The 23,388-nt window shown below is 45.6% G+C and overlaps 1 protein-coding gene across 3 annotated transcripts in view; it reads right to left on the minus strand.

The window, feature by feature from the left end:
* Window positions 1-355: 355 nt before the first annotated feature.
* TTYH3 (tweety family member 3) overlaps window positions 356-23,388 on the minus strand; it is a 73,822-nt gene continuing 50,789 nt past the window's right edge. Inside the window, exons 8-15 of one of the 3 annotated variants that reach the window (XM_088063926.1) lie at window positions 19,038-19,093; window positions 17,650-17,742; window positions 17,442-17,534; window positions 16,437-16,573; window positions 14,380-14,556; window positions 13,424-13,499; window positions 11,286-11,387; window positions 356-6,002 (exon numbers count right to left, since the gene is read on the minus strand). In XM_088063926.1, coding sequence (XP_087920052.1) covers window positions 11,307-11,387; window positions 13,424-13,499; window positions 14,380-14,556; window positions 16,437-16,573; window positions 17,442-17,534; window positions 17,650-17,742; window positions 19,038-19,093 — 713 coding nt within the window. In that variant the 3' untranslated portion in view covers window positions 356-6,002; window positions 11,286-11,306. The other 2 variants (XM_088063927.1, XM_005523189.3) reach the window with 2 other exon arrangements.

The following is a 23,388-nucleotide window of genomic DNA, read 5'->3' on the forward strand; positions in this document are numbered from 1 at the left end:
GGGCAGCACTGGGCAAGGTGAGCCGAGTTTCATCTCCTCCTCTCAAGGAGGAATGCCTTTGGCAGGGCTCAGCTGGTGGGGCACCATCCCAGGCTGTTTTTCCACACTTCTTGTCCTTGTGCTGGTGGAAATGAACCACTCGTGTTTACCGCTGCTCCAGTGGGGAATAATCAAAGCAGCAGAGGGGGCTCCAGGGGTTAAAACACACCAGGCACAGGAGGAATCTCCCAAGATGATGTTTCCCATGGCTGCTCCAGCATCTTCTGTCCCCAGGTACAAGGACATCCCCACAGCAGCCACCAGCCCAGCCCCACGCCCTCTCTGGGAGAAAGCACAGATCAATAACCAGGAACAATGGTTTTAAATCGTTTATTTTTAAAACATGAAACCCAAGCTGAATAGAAACCACAGAAATTACATTTAGGTTTTTTTGTTTAGTATTTGCAAACCAAAAAGTTACAGTAAAAAATAGCTACGTTACAATCAATAGAACTACAGAATTAAAAGTAAAGATACAAAAATGGGCTCAATCCTCTTTAATCCTCACAATTTAAAAACATTTTGGGTAAGTGCAGGAACACTTGAAAGAAACTAGCAGGTCCAAAGTTTAAAAAAAAATTATATATATTTATATATTATATATGTATATAAAGTGGTATGATATACAACCATTATGGTTAAGAAGAAAAAAAACCCAAAAAACAAACAAAACAGAAAAGTTACAAAAAGGCCAGGTACATGTTCACCATTAGGTTTCTGTGCACAGTGTCCAAGAAAATAAACTTCCCTCTGAATGATGTGAATAAAACTCATGGGGCCTCCCGTGACCAAGGGACCTGAGGCACGCGACGTGACGGCTGGGCAGCTGCACCCAGTGCAGAGAACAATGGAAGAAATGAGGCTTTTCTGGGACTTTCAGCAGCCTCCTGGGCAGAGGCCACTGGAGAAGTCTTGGTGTGAGATTAGAGGAGGAACAGGAAGGAAGGAGTTGGGAATTGCATAGTGAGGAGCAATGTGGTATCAAATATGCAGAGCACCTAAGAGCTTCATGCTACAGTTATCCTCTTTAGGAAAGGAGTATTTTGAACTTTCTGGTTGTACATCAATTTATGTTCCACTTTGTTCATGCAGCCACAGGGGCTGGGTGAGCACCCGGGAGCTCCAGGCCACCAGTAACCCATCCCTCGTCTCCCAGCTGGGCAGCACGCTCACCATCACGGCTTGGCAGAGATCCCACACCCCCCTGAAAGCACAAACCACGTGTCAGCCATCTAGGAACTGCTACCAAAACATCCCACGCTTCTGCTGGGCCTCCTGGACTGCCAAGGGAAGCCATCCATAGCATGCACACAATTTCTGGAAAAGGGAAGCAGGCTGTGATGAAAGGAGGTACAGACCAAGCCTTGCCAGGTCTCTGTCTCAAGGCATGAGATCTGCTCCTCAGTACCTCCCCAGAGGGCTTTTCCTCTCACACCCAGAGATGTTCACTGAGTGGCACTGACACACTGAGCTGGGGAAGATCCTGGCTTCTCCTTGGACCCCAGGTAGGAAGTGCTTCAAACACAGCTCCTCTCCCGAGCTAAGGGGAAACCCATCCACCCCATCTCCCCTGGAATCAGGAGGGTGGCAGGGATCAACAAGCCAAGACACTTCTCTCTTCTTCAAAGGGCTCAGAATGGTATTTCAGTGGCTGCTGAGAGGAAGAGAAGGGGGCAGCAGAAGTGAAGCCCAGGTTTGCTCCCGCAGGTACCTGGACCTTGCTCTGGGGGCACCCACCCACTCCTGTCCCACCACCCTGCAGCACCAAAGCTCTCGTGAGCAATGGCTGAGCAGTTCCCTGAGAAATGCTTTAACTCTCAGAAAGGCCAAACTTTTCATGTAGTTTCAGGGAACTGCTATGGAATTCCTGACTTAGGATCACTCAAAAGCCCATGCACTGTGTCCCCCTCAAAGCACTCAAATGAACATCCCTTGCGTCTTGGCTGAGATGACTGTACACGGAAAATCAACACCTATCAAGTGGAGAAAACTTAAAAAGGACAGGAGGGGAAGGGAGCACTCCATCCTTCACATTTGGATACATGGATGCACGCTAAAAATCTTAGCTTGAACCCTTTTATCAGCACACAAAATGAACTCAGTTTAATAATACATACAGGATACAAACACTACAGTTATAATTCCCAAGACAGCACAAGAAATTCACAGCCAAGTCTTGATTTGATTTCCTTTACAATTACAATGCAGTCTTGAACACTGGACACAAGAGTCCAACATGCTATTTACATTTCACATTGTGGAGATGTTTGTGTGCTTGGAAGAGTTCTCAGTTCCAAAAGAAAGTGTCATTCACACATGATGATGCAGTGGAAATAAACCAAGCCAACCAGACAAGCCAATGACCACATTTGTGCTTCTGAAAAAGTAACATGAAGTGTCTTCACCGATGCAGTCACCTTCAACCGGACAAGCTGCCATCCACTCTGCAGCCAGTGAGGTGTCCAGAGGCCAATCTCAGCTCCCCTGACTTCTGGACCCTTTTTCTAGCAACCAGTAACACGAGAAATGTCCGATAAGGTCAGCTGGGACACACCAAGAGATATGGCCTTGGCATTTTGTCACATTAAAAACAGAGAGACACGATGGAAGAGAGAGGAGTCTCTACAGCTTTACCTCCTGCAGCTTGAAGAGTTTGGACTCCCTCAACCATGAATGCCATCCAGAACAGATGAGTCTTTGCCAGATAGCACCTGCTGTTCACCCGAGAGGGAGGCACAGAGTCTGGGAGATCTTGGCTTTTCAAAGTCCCCTCCTCAGACAAAATGTGACCATATGGATGAGACTGATTATGTCGCAGCCATAAGAATAGGCAAAGGCCATCTGTTCTTCAGCAGATCCATTCAGACCAGCCTGCAGAAATGCCACACTGTTGCTCAAGGTTCCAGTAAAATAAAAAAGGAAAAAAAAAAAAGAAAGTAGTAGTAATAATAATAATAAACCAAAAGAAACCCATTTATCTGTGTTTCCTATCCAGCGCTCTGCACAGCATGCAGCGGGGCAGCAGAGTTCCAGGATGCTTTACAAAAGTGCAATATCCATGTCAAGTAAAGGAAGTGCTGGCTGGACACAGGTACACCGCTCACACCACAGTCACGTTGTGCTGGCCTCCAGAGAGCAAAACGTTATCTCCATAACATTCTTTCCAGTTATATGTTGAAGTCACAGAGCACGTATCTCCACAGCTGTGCCCTGCTGTGAGCCCCAAACACTGTCAGAAGTTGTTCTGGGTGTTGGAAGTGGCAATGCCAGACCTTGGAAGGAAGCAGGTCAAGGTGGCTGCTCCGTTAGATGCTGCAGACAGAGGCACTGGCTCACTCCCGTTGTTGTGTGGCACAGACAATGCCACGGGGACAATTCAGACCCAGCCCAAAGTGCAGTCAGGGTGCATTCTGTGCATGAAGAAGTTACTTGTTTTCACAGGGTTCCCCGCAGCCTCCAAAACACTTGCCTTCCACCTGTAGGATTGGGCCACAGATTTCAGGGCAGCTCCCCTAAAACTGATAATGTGAGTAGCAATCGGAGCACATCCCCGCAAGGAGGGATGATGGCATAACAACTTAGTCTTAATAAGGATTATATGGCTCTTGATTCTTTCTTCAAAGTGAGGGAAAGGTTGGGGTTCCCCCCAGAGAGCAGTTGGGTGCTTGGGGCCCTGCAAGATCACCACAGCACACCCTGCACACCCACATCTCCTGGCAGGCTCTAAGACAGGATGGAAACCCTGGGGCACGCGAGTCCCTCCATACCACCTGTGACCAAGTTTCCCTGCCCATGTTATTTGATAAAACAGAGGTATGTTTCAGTGTGAAGCCCATCCAACATGTCTGAAAGGGCATACTCAGTCCTGAGCAAGAAGATCCTGCTTCCAGAGATTTATGGCGAAGCGTGAAGTTTATTCCAAACCCTTCTCTTCCTGTCTGTATGGTGATGACTCCTCCCTGTCTCTCACTCCTCTGAATGGTAACAGCTGGCCTTGCAGTTTAGTAGTGGTTTCTATTTTAAGAGGAGTCTCAAAGCTTGCTCTGCCACAGAGCTGGTACCATTTCCCAGCAGATCCCTCTTTAGCTGCCTGCCAGGAGCAGTTCCCACCTCACTGCAAGAAGGCAACTGACTTGAGTAAAGGCAGGTTGGTAATTCTGTGCCCCAAACAGCCAACGTGGGGTAAACAGACACCGAGTCTGAACATCAACTGAGGTGACAATGAACTGCCTCTGCCAATGGCTCCACTCCAGTCTGAGAGATGTTTCCCACTCAATTTCCTCTGCCAGTTATTTAATATAATGCGCAGCAGCTCTGCTAAGATGCCCCTACTAAGAGGTAAATAGACAAAAAGGAACATCAGAGTAACCCTACTGAAAGGGCAGTAGTTGACAGTACCTCCCAAGAGGCAGTCTCCTCTTCCAGCAAGAAGAAGCTGTCAGTGCCCTTTGGAGCACTGCTCTTCAGTGGGAAGTACAGCACCAATGAAGGATGTTGCCCTCTGCAGGCACCCAGCTGCCCCTTTGCAAGCCTTGTTCTGTCTCACGTCTAGAAAATGCCTTACATGTGCATTAGTATGGTCAGATAGTGGTTAGCAATATGCCTTTGAAAACTAAACAAAACAGAATAAAATATAAATCCGTTCCGACGGTCACAATGTTGTTGAAGCTTTCGGATTCTAGAATGCAGAAGATACACTGACAATCTTATGAGTTTGTTAGGACTGAGGCTCCAAAAACCTCCTTCAATGCCATTTCAGCAACCCTGTGCTGTAGATTATGATTTATAAAAAAAGGAAAGAAAGAAAGTCCAGTAGAGTTCACAGATCATTCCTGCGGGGAGGGCTTGCATTTGTTATAAATCCATTGGTGCTTCCAGTTTCTCTTGCTTTTGCAAGCTGACTGTCCCGTAAGATCTAGAATCAGAGAGCCAAAACTCTTTAGTGCAAAAATACCTCTCCATAAAGTCTTTTAAGTCTTTCCCTGGAAAAATTTGGCACCGAGTGAGTGGCTGGCTCGTTTGATCTGTGTCAGCCTAGGAAAGGCAGCACCCAGAATGCCATCTGCAAATACCTGGGCTTCCCTGATGGAGCAGAGAGGTCAGGTCCAGAGCAGTGGACAGGGTAACTGACTGGTGCTGGGCCCCCCTGCTCCTCCTCAAGAATTCACATGACAGATATAGAGGGAAAGAAAAAGGCATTTTCTTAATGGACTTCAAAAAAAAAAAAAAAAAGTTAACCAGGGTAGTGAAATGGTTTGTTCTTCTAGAACCAATTCCAGTGGATATGCAGTGACACCACGAGGAAAGTTCCCTCCTCCCTCACCCAGGGCAGTGCACCAGAGGATTCCCAGTGAGACGCTGCACTGTGCATTCCCTCAGCATTCCCTCATTGCACACCAGCCACAGGCACCCTAGCCCTGATTCTTCAGTGTCTGAAAGGCTGCTGGTCCCACTGCACAAGTGAAGAAGATCTACCACCATCCTTCACCAAGTCCCTCTTGGAACAGAAGGGGGGAAGAAGGGGGCAGAAGCTATTCACCACCTGTTTCTCACAGGTTACTCTGGTAAGCTGCCCCGTGGGCTGGGGGGCCCAGTTTCCTGCCTGGGTGCTGTCAGCTGCTGGCCTGCACACATTTGTTCTCATCACATCAGGTACTACAAGCTGAAGGCTTAAATTCAAAAGGAGCTTCCACTCAGTGGGCAGGTACCAGGTTGGAAGGGTGGTCTGGACTGGAGAAACAGAAGGAGCTGCACTAGATTTTGGGCAGAACAGCAGGATTGTTCTACGAGGACAGCACAGGGGCACAGCAGTTGGCACATTGTTTAGTCTGACTGCACGTGTGGGTTTTGTTTTTTGTTTTTGTTTTGTTTTTTGCTTTCACTTTTTCGTTTTAATGCACACTGCCAGCATCTGGACGAGGTTGGTTGGTGGCGAGGTATTTGGCTCTCATGCTGGAGGTGTACTGGAGAAAGAAAAGACAAGACAAAAAAAAACAAAACAAACAAACAGAAAGTTAAGTCAGAATGACTAACGGCACGACGGAACCACAGATTTCTACCGCTTCTCAGCATAACTCATGGTGTGTATTTACAGCTGCTGACTCAGTCTTATGAGGAAAGTTTCACAAGTCATTGCAAAGTTCACTCTGAGTAACATTCTGCCAGGCTGCTGCAGGAGTGCTGGCCAGGTCAGTGCAGATGTGCTGGTGACTTACCCAAGCTCTCTAGAGAAGGAAATCCAATAGTCACTAAGTCAGAACATGACATATGTTGCTTGGGAGAAGAGAGGGAAATGGGAATGATGCAGATGTAAAAACCCACCCCACACTTTCATCCTGTCTTAGTCATGTTCCTGCTTTCAACCATGCCAGAAAAGGAGGTTGAAAAGAAAATAGGTGCTCCCTGCAACTTCACATTGCATTTTATAGCAATGAGGGCATCAGAAGATTGCACGTGCCAGGGATGGGCAGCTTGAAAGGAACGTGAGGAATAACAAAATGATTTATGCCCAAGAAAGAGCAGACCCTATCAGGCTGGGAACAGGCTGCCATCAAACAGGATGATACTAACAAGTTATCAGGTGGGTGGTTTGGGATCCAAGCTGTGCACTGTGCAGCAGCAGATGAGACTCCAGCGTGGGGGTAAGAAGAGCAAGTCAGAGAGATGAAGGTTAGTTCGATTTGGAGGTGGTGGTGCTGCTCTTACTCTCTTTTTTATTCTAAGCAAGGTAATCCAAAACAGCTCCCAGAAGCTACTGAGGTAACATGTGTCATTCAGCTTTGAAAAATGAGCTGAAAAACACGTGAATAACGGCCAGCAGTAAGAACAGAACTTTGCCTCTTTACGCCAATGTGTTGGATGTCTTCTGGGTTCTGCTACCACAATATTAACAACCAAGCAATGAGGACAGACATTTCATTCCTCTTTTTATACCCTCTGGAGCCTGAATAATTCTATAATATCCACAGCTTCCTTCCCAGGAGCGCTCTTCAGCATACTGACTTTTTATCACCTCTTAAACCGAACCACATAAAATAGCCAGTTAAGCTGGCAAAGAGACAACTGAAAGGCAGCTCCACAACAGGAGGTATGATTTATCTTGCCCACTGGGGAAGAACATTATGAGACATCTTTAGGCTCTCAAAAGCTCAGCTGTCCATGGGGGTTTTCAGAGAATTAACAGTATTTTATCAGTTTTCCTTCAAAGACTGACCTGGGCTGAACCTCTGCACAATAGAAGAGAGAAACTGCTCCTCCGGCAGAGCTGATCCCATCAGCACAAGATGAAGACACCTGTGGCTTATTTGCACACTCAGCTTTTAGTGTCTTGCATAATTGGAAAACTTTTTTCAGCACATGGATCTTAATATAAAACTCTGGCCCAGAAATGGCATCTATATTTAGGAGACAAAGGGTACATCTGTTCTTTCTAAGATGTATTTTTTGTCAGTGAGAGGGCAAAAGATAGAAAATAGCAAGCTGAGCTACTTTAAGGGCAATAATCTATACAGTTTATTAAATGTGATTACTGTTTCAGAAATAAAGTTTAGGGCATTATTAATACATAGGAGGATAACCCAGCAGGCTCAGAGAGGTTTAGAAGTCAAAGAACTTCCTCACAGAGTAAGTAGGGCACATTTCAGGTAGTGCAATGCTCAAGTTAACAGCCAAGCCTCATGCTAAGAAGAGGGCCTTAGAAGGAAAAATGCAATTGAGTGCTCATTTTCCATTTGCATTCTCTGTAGTGACATGTGGTAGGAGATGAGTATGAACAGAGAACTTTTCCAGGTTCCAGCTTTGTAAGAAGCATTTAGGGAAAAACAATAAATCTCAGATAATGGAAGGTTATTGTGCATCTTTCTGGACAAGTCACATAGGTTCAGCACACAACATGCAACATAAATTTTCTTTAAAGCATTGAAATCAAGAGGACCACTTGATGAATTCATTTCAAAGATGTACAAAGTACATCTATCATGGCAGGAGAAGTTGAAAAGAATTCCCTCCTTCCTCCAAAAAGAAAAGACCCCACAGTTGTTTAAGTGTCACTGAAAGTAACCAGGAACATAAGATCTGGAGAGTCAAGCAGAGAGCATTTTACATTCAAACCTACCTGCAAATCCATCACAAGGAACAAATCAAGACTCAGAGTAGTCAGAGTTAGGGCTGATGTTCTCTCCTTAACTCAGGATTTTTGCACCTTTGTACCTCTTCCCCATTCAACTGAACCAGTTACTCTTTCTGTTAAGTGTATTTTTAATGACCATGATAAATATGACTGAAACCTGGCAGTAGAGAGCCAACACTTCACTGTTCACTCTCACCAGCACATCTATCAGCATGCTCTGGATCTCATCCCAGCATCACCCTCCAGGTACAAGTGCTTTCTCCACATGCTGCAGTCCTTCCTCCAAGTCCTTCTCTGCATCCTCTGCTGGGAAGCAGAGGAAAGATGCTGTGGAACACACACAGGTCCCAACATCTGGACAGGCCAGCAGATGAAGATGTATCAGCAGACACTTGCCACTTGGGATATGAAACCAAACTATATTACTCAGAGTTAAAATAATTAAGTCTTCAGTTGCTTTTAAAAATATCTTACGTCTTTAACTCCTTTAAAAAGTGATTCTAAAGACAGAAAGCCCGAGCACAATTCAGACCAAGGAGGTCTTGGACTCCACTCTGAGGCCCACAGCTGTCAGGTCCACAGTTGCATTTAGTTTCCTTTAAAGAGGAGCTTTCATAGAAGGTTAAACAACACAGACAATTCAGTCATTCTTCCAGTACCCATGTGCCTATACACCCTCATTTACCCTTTCAAAAACAGCACAGAGGTCAAGCTTCACCCCATAGCTCCACCTCACTGTCAGCTTCCCCAAAGAGGGCACCTGAAAGAGTTCTTGTTACCATTGCTGCTGGTCTCCTGTGCTATTCGACACAGTGCCTCTCAGTCACTTACCAGCCAGCTCCAACAAACACAGCTGATTGCACACAGGTTTATTTTTGTATTTCTCTAAAGAAATTAAAAGCCTCTCCTTCACATTCAGCCTTGTTGAGGGTATAAACTTTCTTAGGTGTGGTTTGCCAGCACATACTAGCTAGGCACTTAACACACATAGCCTGGGTACAAAGGAATCCTTGGTTGCAAAAAAAATAATTTAAGGGAATAATCAGTTCATTTTAGAAGCCATAAATTTTACTGACTCCTGTGAAATCCATGAGTACTTCACAGCTAACTAAGCTATGCTGAGAGATCACTTACCATATGAAGCCATGACTGAGTACAAACCATTTACTATTTGTGGTTAAAAACCCACATGAATTTCTCTTGAGCTACCCTGACTTTGATTTCCTGCTAGAGCTGTTCAGGTAATCCAATAAAGACCAAAGCTTCTGGATTCAAGTTCTGAAAGGTTGATCTCAAACAGCTGGAGCACAGTAAACATTGAGGGTTTGGTGTTATTATGTATGGGAGGTACAAGATGCAGGGAAACAGCTAATTCCAGCCAGTGGGCTCTGAATTCAAAGGGACTTAAGTCTTTCAAGTCAAAAGAACAGAACTTCTGTTGGTTTTTTTTTTGTTTTTAAAGCCTTGGAAAGAATGCAGTGCCTTTTCCATAGCCCTTCAGAGAGCCATATTAAGCTTGGGTGGGACCATAGATAAACAGAAGACAGGGCAGACTGAGATCAGGTCATGTTCCAGCCCAGGGATTTCAAGTCTAGAATGAAGGCCCTAGAATTTCCCCACCCTCACCAATATTTTATTTCATGGAACAGATCCATCTAACCATCTACAGTACCACCTACAGGAACAACAAAGCAGAAAACCCACCACAAGCTGAGGCCCAACAGCAGTCTTAGCAAGGCTTAAGACTGGAGAAAGCTGTGAGCCTTTCAAGGGTGCTGGCACCATGCTTCCAGACAAGGCTGTTTGCATTCATGCACCACGGCAGAGGCATCAAGACACCCGATCCAGACCCTTCCCAGCAGTCCCAGGCAGGCAGGCAGGCAGCGAGGGGCAGCGGGGATGCAGACCAAGCACCAACAGAACAGAAAGGAATCCAGTGCAAGGCTGAGAAGAGTGCAGAAGAAGCAGAGAAGAAGGAACAGCAGCAGCTTTATGGACATGTATTTCTGGGAAGAGAATGCAAGACATGACTGCGTGAGCCAAAAGCAACGGGCTCCCTGTTCCCAGTGGAAGCAACACCTTCCTGTCACTGCGTGGCTGCAGTTCCCTTGGAGGAGCGCTGTCCTTCACACCACCTGAGTTGTCTGGTAGCCCTAATCACATCTTGTGTTTAACCAAGCTAATAACCCCCAAAAATGCAGACCACCTCCTCTTTCTGTGGGCATGTGGCTTTGTCGTGAGGGAGGAAACATTGGCTGTCTTGGAGAACACCAACAACTACAGCCCATGAGGAATTCAGACAGTGAAATGGTTCTAGGAGGGCCCTGCTCACGGTCTGTGACATGGATGGGATGATTCAGACACACACAGAACAAACAAAACAGTAAAAGGTTTTGAAACAGAATGAAATAGATCTTAGTGATTATATCTGGACCCTTAGGGAAGCTTTCTTTAAAAACCTTGCTCCTTTCTGACCTTAAACGTAAGGACAAAAGGAAAAGCTGCACACAGATCTGACAGGCAATTAAGTAACTCTTCAGGACAGTTTAAAATTAAAAATCCTACAAATGAGCTGAAAGTTTGTGGCAGGTTGATATTGATGGCTTGGGTGTTATGACTACTAAGGACAAGCAGGACAGCAGCAGGGCTCAAGGAGAGCCAAAAGCTGAATTAAGACAACCATTCCTGACTGAAGTGCTGCTAGATTGGTTGTCTTGTAGAGAATGGCTTCTTGTGATGGGAGAGCTTCTAATGCTGCTTTTGAAGTGCAAAGTTATTTCTACGTTTGAGCAGCACTCAGCACTTGGTGTTCAAGCTGCTCTGAAGTGTGGAATCCAAGCTGAAGCTGCTGTGAGGTAGCTTTTGTGAGGCAAGGGCACCTGTAACCCTCACAACGTGCACCAGAAGCCTCTAGAAGGTCGATACTGCTCCTCGAGTCTGCACCAGAGCCAAAACGGATTTTCATTTTAACCCTTGGCAGGAGGGAATGGGGTGGGAGGTGCAGAGGGGAGGAATGTGAAGAAATAAAAGGCACTGGCCTGGGATAAACAGTGCAGGGATGAAGGGAGTGGTTGGGAGTGGAGAAGGGGTTGAGCAAGAAGGACCTTTTTTGCAGTACCTGTTCCATTTGCGGGCGCTGTTACCAGTATGTCCGTGCACTGTCCGAGGGCTTAAGCTGCCAGCTCATATGGCTGCTACTGTCCATGGCAGCCAAATACAACTGTGATGACGCAAGAAAGAGAGAGAAAAAGAGAGTGCAGCCTCAACGTGCATGAAAAACACAGTGCAAGCAAGTGAAACCGTGGTGTGTGTCAGCGACAAGGTGGGTTCTACCGCCCTAAGGGAATATCCCTGTGGCAAGAAGGAGAAAACAGAAGGAATGAGAGAAGGAAAAACACAAAACAAACGAACAAAAAGCCAGGAAAAGTAACGGACAAACAATGCAGCAGGATCATCACATCTTAGTTTTCACCATCTGTTCACAGAAAGCTAAATGGAACAGGTCAGCTCTGTCTACACACTGGACATAACCTACTTGGATGCTTATCTCCCTCTCCTCCCTCCCAAAAAGAGGCAGGGATGTGTGCATTGGTACTCCCTTTTCATCTCTCTCCTCCCACAGACAACTTGCTATGAAAAGTTACCATTTCTTCTGCCTCAGTACAGTCTCAGCCACCTGCTACAGAGAGCTGCAAATACAAAAACCCCAGAAAAGCCTTTCCCTGTTGCCTGTCAATATGAGAATAGACAGCATTTTTCTTCTCTCCACTGCCTGTCTACTACATCCCTCCAGGAAACACATTTACTCTATAGCCTGGCTCCTTCTCTCATCTGGGGAGAAACTCCCTTTTCTATGGGTGCAGTGCTGCTCCCTCATCCTCCCCAGCCCCTGCACCTCCCCATAGCCCACACTGATGGCTGCCAACTCAAGCTACTCAGAAGAAAAAAACCTTTATCTACTCCCAAACCCCAGCCTCAGGCACCAGGACTCAGATTCCCACTCAGGGTATTAACACCAACAGAAGAACCAGGGAACTCCTTGCCTCACTCCAGCCCCGTGGAAGGGAATGTGCTTTCTCTGAAGCAGAAGAGCTGTAGGGCAAGGGGAAGCAGGACACTGAAGGAACACGTGCCCTTCTGCCCCAGGGAACACCAGCAGTGCAGCACATCAGGGGTTCTGCTAAGACCGCACAATGCGACCAGAGCTCGCGACCAGAGCACCGGGGGTCAGGAAACCTCTTTGGGAAGGGTGGAAGAGGTCTGGCCAAGGACAGAGACAAGGATCGACTCTGCACATTTCCACTTCCTCTACAGCAAGATGAACTGGTCCTCTTGAAGTGAAACCATGAATGTGATGCCCTCATTTCCACCACAATTCCTACTCCTTCATCCGCCAACCTCCTCTTCCTCCCCTCCCCCTCAGTTTGAACCAGGCACCACAGAGTGTATTTTCTTTACCTATACCTGAAGACTGGCTGGTCATCAGGCATTTTACCACTCATCCTCTGTAATCACACTACTGGCTTAGTGAGCACTGGGATGGCATGTTCTCCAGGTTCTGCTGTAAATCAGGCTGACAGGGTCCAGCAAGGGAGGGTAAGATTCATTTAGTTCTTACCCAGACACGAAGACAAGCCCATGTTTTATCCAGCATACAGAAATGGCTATCAGGCCACTCCAAATACCAAAACCTTCCATGAAAGTTTCTTTTTTTTCCTCCATAGGAAATTAAATACAAAAATAGATTCCAAAGAAAGTAAAACAGTTGTGAAAGAAAGATTTAAAAAAAAAAATCTCAACAAAAAAATAATACAGGTTTCATCCTACCATCTCTTGAGGGCAGATTAAGGAGAGAGGTTCAGCAATAACTCTGAATTTACAGTTTGAACAAGTTTCTTTTTAAACTTGAGGAACCACTGGCACAGATAGCAAGTACACTGCATGCAAGTGAATCATCCTGCTGAAGTCACCCATCAAGATACTCATGCACTTCAGTGGTGGCAGGACTGGGCCCATAGGATTACCAGTGTTAATTGATTGAGTTTTAGTCTTTCCATGTGCAATGCCCAAAGTAGCACAGAAGGGTTTTATTCTCCATGGCAGGTGAGACACAGCTTGTTTATTCAAGCTGCTGCCATTTATGGGCCAGATCCTGTGTTTGGCTGCACAGTCAGCTCCCTTGGGAGTACACAGGAGTGGCAAATGTGTATTCCCCAAAGTTGCTGAAGCAGAGAAGAGCAGTAAAGAGAGACTTACTGAGGGAGGTGGGGACTCCCGGCCAATGAGCGGGGTATTCTCGCAACGGGGGTTCTGGAAATTTGCATTCTGGCTCCTAGGAAAGGAAGACACACATGGTAACGGGGCACCCTGGGGAGGGTCTCTGTTGGGGACACAGGACAGGGCATCCTCACCCCCAAAACTACTGTATCAGGTCAGTCTCCTTCAAAGCTTTTCTTACAGGCCAGGTGGATCCCCTTTTTCTGACAAGGGCATAAAACTATAATAATTTTCCTCAGATTGAGCACTATTTTTACATTCTTACTCAGAAGGGCCCACAATGAATCACATCAAGTGATTTAAAAATAGGTCCTTGTGAAAATCTGCCTCCCTGCAGCATCAGAACTGCCAAGTGGCAGAAATGGAGATAAAATGAGGACAGCGTCTAAGGGGATAAACGAAATGATGTGGCAGCCCAAAAAAAGATGGGCCCTGGTGACAGTCCAAATGAAATCAGGGTTAGGCACTTCTAGAGAAAGCTCTGAAGATCCCACCTCGACTAGGTAGTTCCAAGCTCCAACAGATGTCAGAGCTGACTGCAAATACTGTAGAAAGAGAGAGCCCACAGGTTTTTTTCTTGGCTCTCAGTCTTTTTTGGAGGCTTCTGGCAAGACTGCTCTGTCTGAAGAATTAAGTCTTCTGGTGATCAGAATCACTGTGTAATAAGAAGCCCAGACAATACTTTCCTACTTTTTTTTTTTCAGATGTTTTCCTGAGTCCTGGAGCACAAAGCTGTTCATATTTTGGAGCATGCTGTCTAACAAAACTCTTTCTAGAGCAGCACTTTCAAGCTATTCCCTTTTCCCATTAGACGCCAATCAGAAAAGCAAATCCTTCACTGCTTTTTACCACTTGATCAGAAGTGCCTTTCAGCACTGGAGCCAACAGAAACAAGAAGGAAGCAATGTGGAGAAGCTTCTTGTGGGGATACTCACATGTACTCCGTGACGGGAGCATTGCTGACTGTGTGTGCTGCTGCTGGGATGCTGGTCTCACTGCCATAACTACTGCCACAGCTATACAGGCTGGGCATGTGCACTCTGTACAGATTATCGTGTGTCTGTCTACTCCCTTGGGCAGCTGATTCTTCTTCCCCATCATCATCTGAGCCTCTGCAAGAAGGAGAAAAAGTTCCTCCTAGAACCCTACAGTGACCCCTTCATGTGGGGTTTGCAGGAAACCGTGGTAATCCGAGGAACCTCCCAGTCATCTTCCACACCTCCACGTTTGTACCCGTTTGGGATGCCTCAGGGTGGCAGTGTGAAACACAGCCCACACCACAGTGACTCAGACCTCCCACAGATCCCATCTGGAGGTGCACACTGCGTGATCCCCTCCAGCCTCCCTACAGGCTTCTCTCAGGGCTTGGCACACAGCGCCTGTCTGCAACTGCCCAGATGCACAACCAAAGGATGGATACACATCCCAACATATACAGCGCTAAAAAACCCCACAAACAACAAAAAAGAGGGGCAATGGGGATGTAGTGCCATGCACCCCATAGAAACATCCTTCAAAACTACAATTTGTGTCCTTCCTTGTAGACTCATCCAAAGAACTCTTAAGGATAAGCCTCTGTAGACTTCTCTTCTGGTTGCAAAGGGTCTGCTTCAGCTTCCAGCAAAATCACAGAAGTCTTTACAGAGCCTAAGCTGCAAAATTTAAATTCTAAATCCTTTACCTTCTCAAAAATGTCAGGATTTTAAATCAATAGAGAGCAGAACTGTTTGCTGGCTGGTTCCCTCCCATAATATCCTCTTGCCCCTCCTACATAATACACATCGCTATTTCATCTCCCTAATTAGGGGGTGGAGAACCATGGTCTGAAATATATTTCATCTGTGCTTAAAGCTAGTGAAAGGTTCTGCACAGCACAGGCATTACTAGAAACATCCAAACATCACCTGCAGCTTCTGCACCACACGGTGGCACTGAAGATCGAGGAACTGCAGCCTGCACCCTCTCTTGCAGGCCATAAACTACGACATCCTCCCCTTGCCAGAGGGAGGCTGGGGGAGAAATGTGCTCCAGGGAATGCAGGAGGGCAGCCTTCAGTTGGCAGCAGCAGCCTGGGCCTGCTGGGGTTGGCAGGGCAGCCCACAGGGAAGGCTGCACAAGGGATGCCACTGGGGAAACCTTTCTCCTTCCCACAGGCCGGGCTCTTTGTGGTAAGGTCTCTGCAGCTGCCTCTGGATGAGGTGAGGAACCAGACATTTTCTCAGGGGCTGTTCTGACACTTCCTAACGCCACTTCTCTGTGGGCACTGCAGGCTCTGGCTTCCTGCTGTTGTTCAGGGCCTTCTATTTTACCACAAAAATCAAGACCACAGAAGAGAATTTGCTGCAGTCTATTGCTCTTCTGCAAGAGGAGAAAACTCAATGCCATTTTAACTAAATGCCTGTGGTGCAGCAGCCAGTCAGTGAAGTGAGGGCTTGCTAAAGACTTACTGATTAATCTGGTTATCATCACCAATACCAGCTCCAATTTGCATCTCACCTGCCCATGCTGCTGACAACAAAACAGTTCCTGCTTTCCATTATCTCTGCAAGTCAGTCACCTCAGCATGAGCAAAGCTACAAAGGCAAGTGTAAACTGCTTCTTATTCCAGTTCTTTTCCCCATCGCAGAATAAATGCCTCAAGACAATGTAAGAGAATAAGAATTTTACAGAGAGAGCAATAGTTCAAGCATTACCTCTATATTACAGCTATAATCACTCATCTGACTTGACTCACAGTCCTACAGTGTACTGAATACTCTGCACACAGAGTATTGCAGTGCAATAAGATTCAGATGTTAGTATCAACCATAGCCAGAGCAAAACAAAACCTTTTTTTTTTTTTCCTGTTAGACCTGTGCTTATAAAGCCTCACCCCTCACACTCCTGGGATCATGTGGGAATGAGCTCCATATGCTCATGGGCACAAATCCAGCAGCCAGTCTTCACTGGGAAAGAGCTCTACAGTGCTACAGGATCTAAACCCTCTCTGTACCTCTTTTGCTGCCAAGTGTGTGGCACGCTGCAGACAATGGAACTGAACATGAGGGCTGTGACAAAGGAGAAGAGAACCAGGTAGATGAGGCCTTCCACTCCATCATAGCAGAAGCCTGTCAGAGCCTGGATGTAATCCTGCAGAGGGAAAGAAGCAGAGTTTCTCGATCACCACAGAGTAAACATTGAGCTCTAACTCAAAAACCCTTCTCTAGAATACACTCTTAGAGACACTGCATTCCCTTTGCTTTATTAGAAATATAAATAAATATATTTTATATATTTAATATTATATTTTATATATTTATATATTAAATAATTTATATTATTTATATATTTATATATATATTTATATATTATATATATATGAGAGAATATTTCTATTTTAATTTCAGGGACTCAAGTGTTTTTTATAAATTATCTAACCCTTGTTTCCCCTCAAAAAGACCAGCTTGGATTTAGACACAGAAATATTTCCAACCTCCCACAATAAGACTTTAAGAGGAGCAAAAATAAACAGCCAAGACAAACTTATCCACCCAACTGAAGATATAATATTTTTCATTAAGCCTTTCAACTCCCTCACAATGTCCCATGCCCAAGAACAGAAGCATGAACTGTCTGTCTCTGCCTTTAGAAAGGCACTGAGGACAACAGCAAGGCCATGCTACACTGCTCTAAGGCACTGCACTCCATGGCAAAGTGGAGCATGGAAAAAATTATAACAAAAAAAAATATAATAAAAGTTATTTGCTATGCACAAAAAACCCAAACCTGAAGGCCTCTATGGCTGCAGTTTGTAGATGTATGAAGACGTTACCTAGCCTCCTGTGTTGAGCTTTAAACTCAAAGCTAACTTGATCCAAAATCTCATTCCCCTTTCTGCTAGAACCAATAAGTAAAAAGCTGTTGTAAACTTCCACCAGAGATTTGGAGCTCCAAACTAATACAGGCTCTACACCCCCTTTGTTCTTTCTTAGCTCAAGCCCAGTTACCAAGAACTCACCAAATGCAGACTCCGACAGTCTACTAAAGCTGTCAGCTGCTGCAAGTTGATCTCTGTTGAATTCAAAACCTCCTGGATCCGAGTAAGATACTCCTGCAAACAACAAGTGATTAGTGCAAGGGAATGCTTAGCAGGAGCTGATCCTGGGTTCTGTATAAAATTGAGGGAAGCCACAAAGAACAGGGAGAGCAAACTTGAGGAGAGTTACCTTGGAGGTGGGGTGCTCTTTGCTCGCTGACCTCATGAGCTCCGACACATCATCCTGCATTTCTACCAAAGCCTTGTGACTTCCTGACAGCTTCTGCTCAACACAAAACATGCAATGTTTCAGCAGTTCAGGCCACATGGACCAACATCTCCTGGGAAAAGACTGAAATCCTATTTCCCAAATACTGAAGCATCATCTGTATGAATGGTACTAGTTAAAGATGTCCCAGCTGACATGAGTGCAGCTGCAATAGGGTTAAGTTTGACTTTTAGCAAACTGGAAGAAGTACAGACAGAGAGAAGAGGAGAATGGAAGAACCAAAAGGGAAAAAAAAAAACCAAAAAACACAAACCCATAAACAAAGAGCAAAATACATACACAAAAATGTACACACAGCTGGGGCTGGCTCTAGGACAAAAGGGAAGGAGAAAGAAAAGACAAAAAGCACTCAAGTTCTCACCACAGAACACAGCTGGATTTTTCTACTAAATCAGATGGATGAAAAAGACATAATGTTAACAGTAGAAGTTGTTTGCATTAGGGTGCAGCCTTCACCCTTTAAAGCACCATGAGAATTCCACATGCAATAGCATGTCAGGGAGTACACAGAGCAACCAGAAATGCAACAGATGGCAGAGGTGCATCACACCACAGCCTGAAGTGTTCCTTACCCCACCCTTTAAAACAGAGGAAGACAAGATTTAAAAAAAAATCCTAAATATAAACAGTGAAGCAGCTGGTGTCTGCCAAATGGTGGGTGGTGTGGGCCTGTTCTGGCCTCTGATGCATACGACAAAGTTTGGAATGGGCCCAGGTGCTGTTCTTCTGCCCCCACACAAAAGAATAGTGACTCACATTTATACATCAAGATAAATCCCTTAGATGTTCAAAGGTTTGCAAGAGGCATCTGTGAAAAACACTCCTTCACCCACAGAAGTGACTGCATTTTGGGAGTGGAGCGTAACCACTGTTTAACCAAAAAGAACCTTCAAGAAGAGATTCAGAACAGGAGTTACAGGGTTTCCCAAGCTGGCATTAATTGTGCTGTGTCTCCACATTGCTGCTCTTTAGACAAGTGCCTTGTAAACAGAGGTACCACCAACAAAGCCATGGCTCTCACCACATTACACACAGGCCCTTCTAAGGGGGTGTCCTGGACCTGAAGCTGCACAGGTAGTGGTGAAGTTGGAAAAAACTTCTCACTAAATCACAGTGGCATCTCCTGCACAGCTGGGAAGTAGCTGCCAAAGCTTTTCCAACAGCCAGAGCACTCCCTAAAGCAAACACCAAACACTCCCTGAAGTGCTGCTGGCACCAGGAGCACTTAACCTGCACCCTGCAGGGTGAGGAGACCCAGGGCTGGAAGGGGTAAGGGTGCTTGCACTCACCTGCTGGAAAGGGTTGGGGTACCCAGCACTACAGGTCATGTAATAACGGAGAGTCTCTGTCAAGACACAAAAGAAGAAAGTCAGGCCAGATTCATCTGGCTTTGCAGTATGGGTCTGCTCCACTGAAAGTTAGATGAACACAGAGGAAGTTTTATTCAGAAGTTGGCACTATCCATCACGTAAACCTAAGACAAGTTCAACTACAGTACAGTGAAGACATAAACTTCCAGCTAAGACTGTTACTGTGCTCTACTAACAACATCATTTGTTTCCAGGCTTGAAGACACAGCTGTGTTCCTCTTCATTCAAACCAGCCTGGTGCCCTCATGAGCCCTCTACAACACTACATCAACTGCCAGCACACACAAATTACAAACACCAGGCTTTCCCCTGCCATCCTCAGTAATGTTATCAAAGAAGGAAGCTCTGAAAGACTTGATCATCCAAATACCTATAGATTATTCCTCAAACATTTACAGTTCCTCTTCAGATAAATATGAGCATGCCAGCTCAGCAAAATAAAGAGTGATGTTGGTGTGGTAAAGACTACAAAAGCCTTAAAACACACAAACCCTCTGCTTTCCCCCCTCCACCAGCATCTTTTCCTCCATTCTTTTTAATCTCCTGTCTGTGACTTTCAGTAATGCACATTCCAGGCTGCACAGCTATTCTGATGAGTCCCAACTCAGAATTCAGTAAAAGGCACAACCAGAAGCAAGCAGAGCCCTGAAGGAAGCAGACCTGTCTGTATCCTGACTCTGCCATACTTCCCATAAATATTGAATGCACCTTTCGGCAAGGCAGCACGCTGGAGACCGAGTGCTACAGCACAGCCTTGTCAGCCCCTGTGTGCTGGCAATGCAACCTGACAGCTGTTATTTATAATTCATTAGCCTACTCTGGGGCAGCTCCTGCCAGCTGCTCCATCTCCCTCCCACCGATTCTTTCTCTGGGACGACTTACATCTCCCCAGCCAAGCCTCTGAACAGCAATTAGCAAATTCTGGGCAGACAGGAGGGCAGCAAGAACTGCTCTGTGCCTCACTTTGGGCAGGCCACAGAAGTGACTGTCCACGAGTACTGAGCCAAGGAGAGGGCTGCTCCTCCCCGGCTCATAAATCACACACAATGGCTGTGTGAAAACGGATTAAAACACACCTGCACTGAGAGAACAGCAACAGCAGCCCACAGCATCACACATGGTGACCCAAAGGAGCTTGGTGATCTTGTCACCTATTTATTTTAAACCAACAAACCACTAAAAGTTTCTGTGAAGCTCCCAAGCTTACATCACCTTTTTAAGTGCAATAAGTTGCATGACACACTGCTAATGCAGAGCTCTAGAAATGTTTCTTAAGGGTCTTCTGGATCGTCCCTGGTGGGCAGATTAGAGATGAGAGCTCCTGATATCATAGTTTGCAGCTTGTAAGCTCAGGATAAAGGTTGCTGGTTACAAGTGAAGCAAAAAGCAGTACAGTGAAATAAGTGCTTGCCTTGCTTCACCCTGGAAGGCAGGATCAGCAAGGATTCACTGTGGTAGCACTGGTTTGCTGCTGACAACTGTGACACTCTACATAAAACATGCTTCCCAAAATGGCACAGCCATCAGGAGCAGCTTTCCCCTGCACTGAACCCGAGCTGTGGTGCTCTGAATCTACGGCTACAACAGGCAGTGAAGCTGCTGCCTTCAGGTCATCCTGTACTGCAAAGCCTGGAAATTAGGAGGACCATGTCCCCTGCCCCCATGCCATCAGGAAGAGAGGAAGGAGCAGGAGGCACCTTCACCTCTTTTAAATCTGGTGGAGGTTATCCTGCACATCACCAAATCTCATATTTCTGACCAGAAAACAGCTACACTAATCCATCCTTTGCACTTTGCTAACAGCTCCAGGCAATTTCTTACTATAATTATCTTTCTGGTGCATTTTCCTCTCAAGGAAAATTCCTAAAGGTTGATCTGATTTTTGAAGCTGGCCTTTAGGCAATCTAGTTCATAGCAGAAGGGTTAGGCAGGGTCACATCTGCAGCTGCCCATGCCTGCTGTTGCTAGCAGCAATCCTCCTGACTCACTCTTGGTGCACGGGCATTGTAGGAGCAGAAGGCAAGGAAGGGAGCTACCTAAAATGCTTTATTTTTGCAAAGTCTGTTTTTCCTGGAAAGGAAAGTAGAGCTTCCTACTAAAGACAGCTTCAGCTGCTCGAACTACTTACTGCTTCTGCAACCATGGAGACCTACTACTCACTTCAAAGCCCAGCCAAAATGCAAAAATGGTATTATGCACCTGCCAAAAGGCAATGAGGTCTGTAGAGAGCAATGAGAAAAAATTATCCTAGTTCCAAAAAAAACCCCTCACACCTAGAACAGCTTTTCCCAGCTCTTCTTCATCTCTAATTGAACATTCTCTTAGCAGTGCTCATTTTGCCTATACACCCAGATGAGGCTGTCTCTCTGGGTTCAATCATCAGAGAAAGCACCTGTGGTGTCAAAGGAAGGCAGCTCTTTTGGCTGCAGTTTCTTGCCCAGGTAATGTTCTCCACCAGGAGTTTTGTTTCCTCAAGGCACTGGTCTGACAGCAAAGGGAGGTATCTGCATAATATTTAGTTTCTCTGATACATCCTATTCTTGTATTGGTAAAAGCAAAGAGCTTGTAACTGTCCCATTTAACCTCCACTCAAAGCTTTCTGCTAATCAGGAGTCAAACAACAGCAGGCAGGAAAACAGCTTCTCAATGCCATCATCAGCTCAGCAGGACCCTCAAGAGCACTTCTTTGGGCAAACTTTTTCCTGCAGTGTGCTCTGAGCTCAGGTAATAACTGTGCAGACAGCACTGCCCCACCTGAGGTTTTGTCCTGGTCTTACTTTAGAGAGGAAACAGAGGTGGTGATGGTGTCAGTCCTTTGGCTGGTTCAGCTCTGGGTTTTTAGGACAAGACTCCATCAGTGGGAGGCTGGGCACGACAAGAACCCTTCCTGCTCATACCTGAGCAGCTCAGCCTCAGCATCCAGCCTGAGCAGCTCGGCTGGACCACAGCTAAAAGGCTCCATTATCCATCCCCTGAGGTTCACAGCTCTCTCGGATGAAGAGAGTGGCTGTTCACCACACAGATTTCTGCTAAGAGAATTTGGAGAAAGCTCTTCCTGTTGTTTAGACAGATTGTGCCTTTTTATTTAATTTTATGCAACAAGTCATCTGATAATAACATAATATCAGTGAAAAAGAATGGGACTAGAAGATGGCCTCCTGCTTTGAAAATAAACATCTTGGCTGCACCAAGTCTTTTTACTAGCAGCAGGAGCTGATTATACAGGCACTGTTCAATTCCATTGGCTTTATCCCTGTAATGAATACAGGGTGAGGTAGGCACATACATCAGCCTCTTCTGCAAAATTATTTAAGTATTTCCCTCTCTCAGAAATCTGCATTAAAGTTCTTTGCCTCCCTTTTCTCCCCCATCATTTTTTTAATGCAGCACATTTTATCTATGAAACAAGAACATCTCTTCTTCAGCTAAAAACATGACAGTAATAATGCACTTAATCAGATTATTCTCAGCTCCATTAATTCCATTTAAATTTGAAAACAGCAGTTAATACATAAACAAGAATACTAACATACTAGTTGCCTAGTATTCAACTCAAGTTATTTTTCTGTGAAAACTACAACCACCACAAGCAAACACACATTGCAAATAATGATGACTCAATCCCAGCCTGAATGTCAGAGCATAGAGAACCTTACAATACATTGTATGTAACAACAACAATCAAAAATAGTGATTAAAGAGAAAAATGGACCCAGCACTACCAAGCTTCTTAGGATTGCTTGTTGTTTCTTATATCCTTAAAATTAGATGGCAGCACCCAGCCCAGCAGGGCAGACCCCAGCACTGGCCAGAAGCAGATAGCTCTCAGCCCAACTTTAGCTGAAGTGATTCTCACAGCAAATGTGATTCCTGCATCGGTGATAACTCCCCATGGATTCCTCTTCCATGATCTAGCTGAGCCCCTCCAGCCACTCACACTCTCTTTTAGTGTGTCTATGCTGCTGTTAAAGTTGCAGAACATCATCCAAAAAGTAGAGCCAGCAACCCAGAGAGCATAAAGCACTAGAACCAGGGGCTTTCAAACAGGGCCTCTTCCTCTGAGAGGACAGCATCGATGCTGGCTCCCAGCTGACTGTCCCTGCCTCCTGGAGCTCATCACTCTCACACATATGGCTCAGCTGATCACAAAGCAGCTGCTACAATGTGCAGCCAAGGGACACTAACACTTATTCCAGACTTTTAAAGAGGTTTTATTTGGATTAAAGTCTAATTGACACATACAGTCCTCATGTCATCATTTTTCTTCCTG

This window comes from Pseudopodoces humilis, chromosome 18 (genome assembly GCF_049639895.1).
Source record: "Pseudopodoces humilis isolate 2021_Gansu_Grassland_sample_001 chromosome 18, ASM4963989v1, whole genome shotgun sequence".
Classification (NCBI taxonomy): Eukaryota; Metazoa; Chordata; class Aves; order Passeriformes; family Paridae; genus Pseudopodoces; species Pseudopodoces humilis.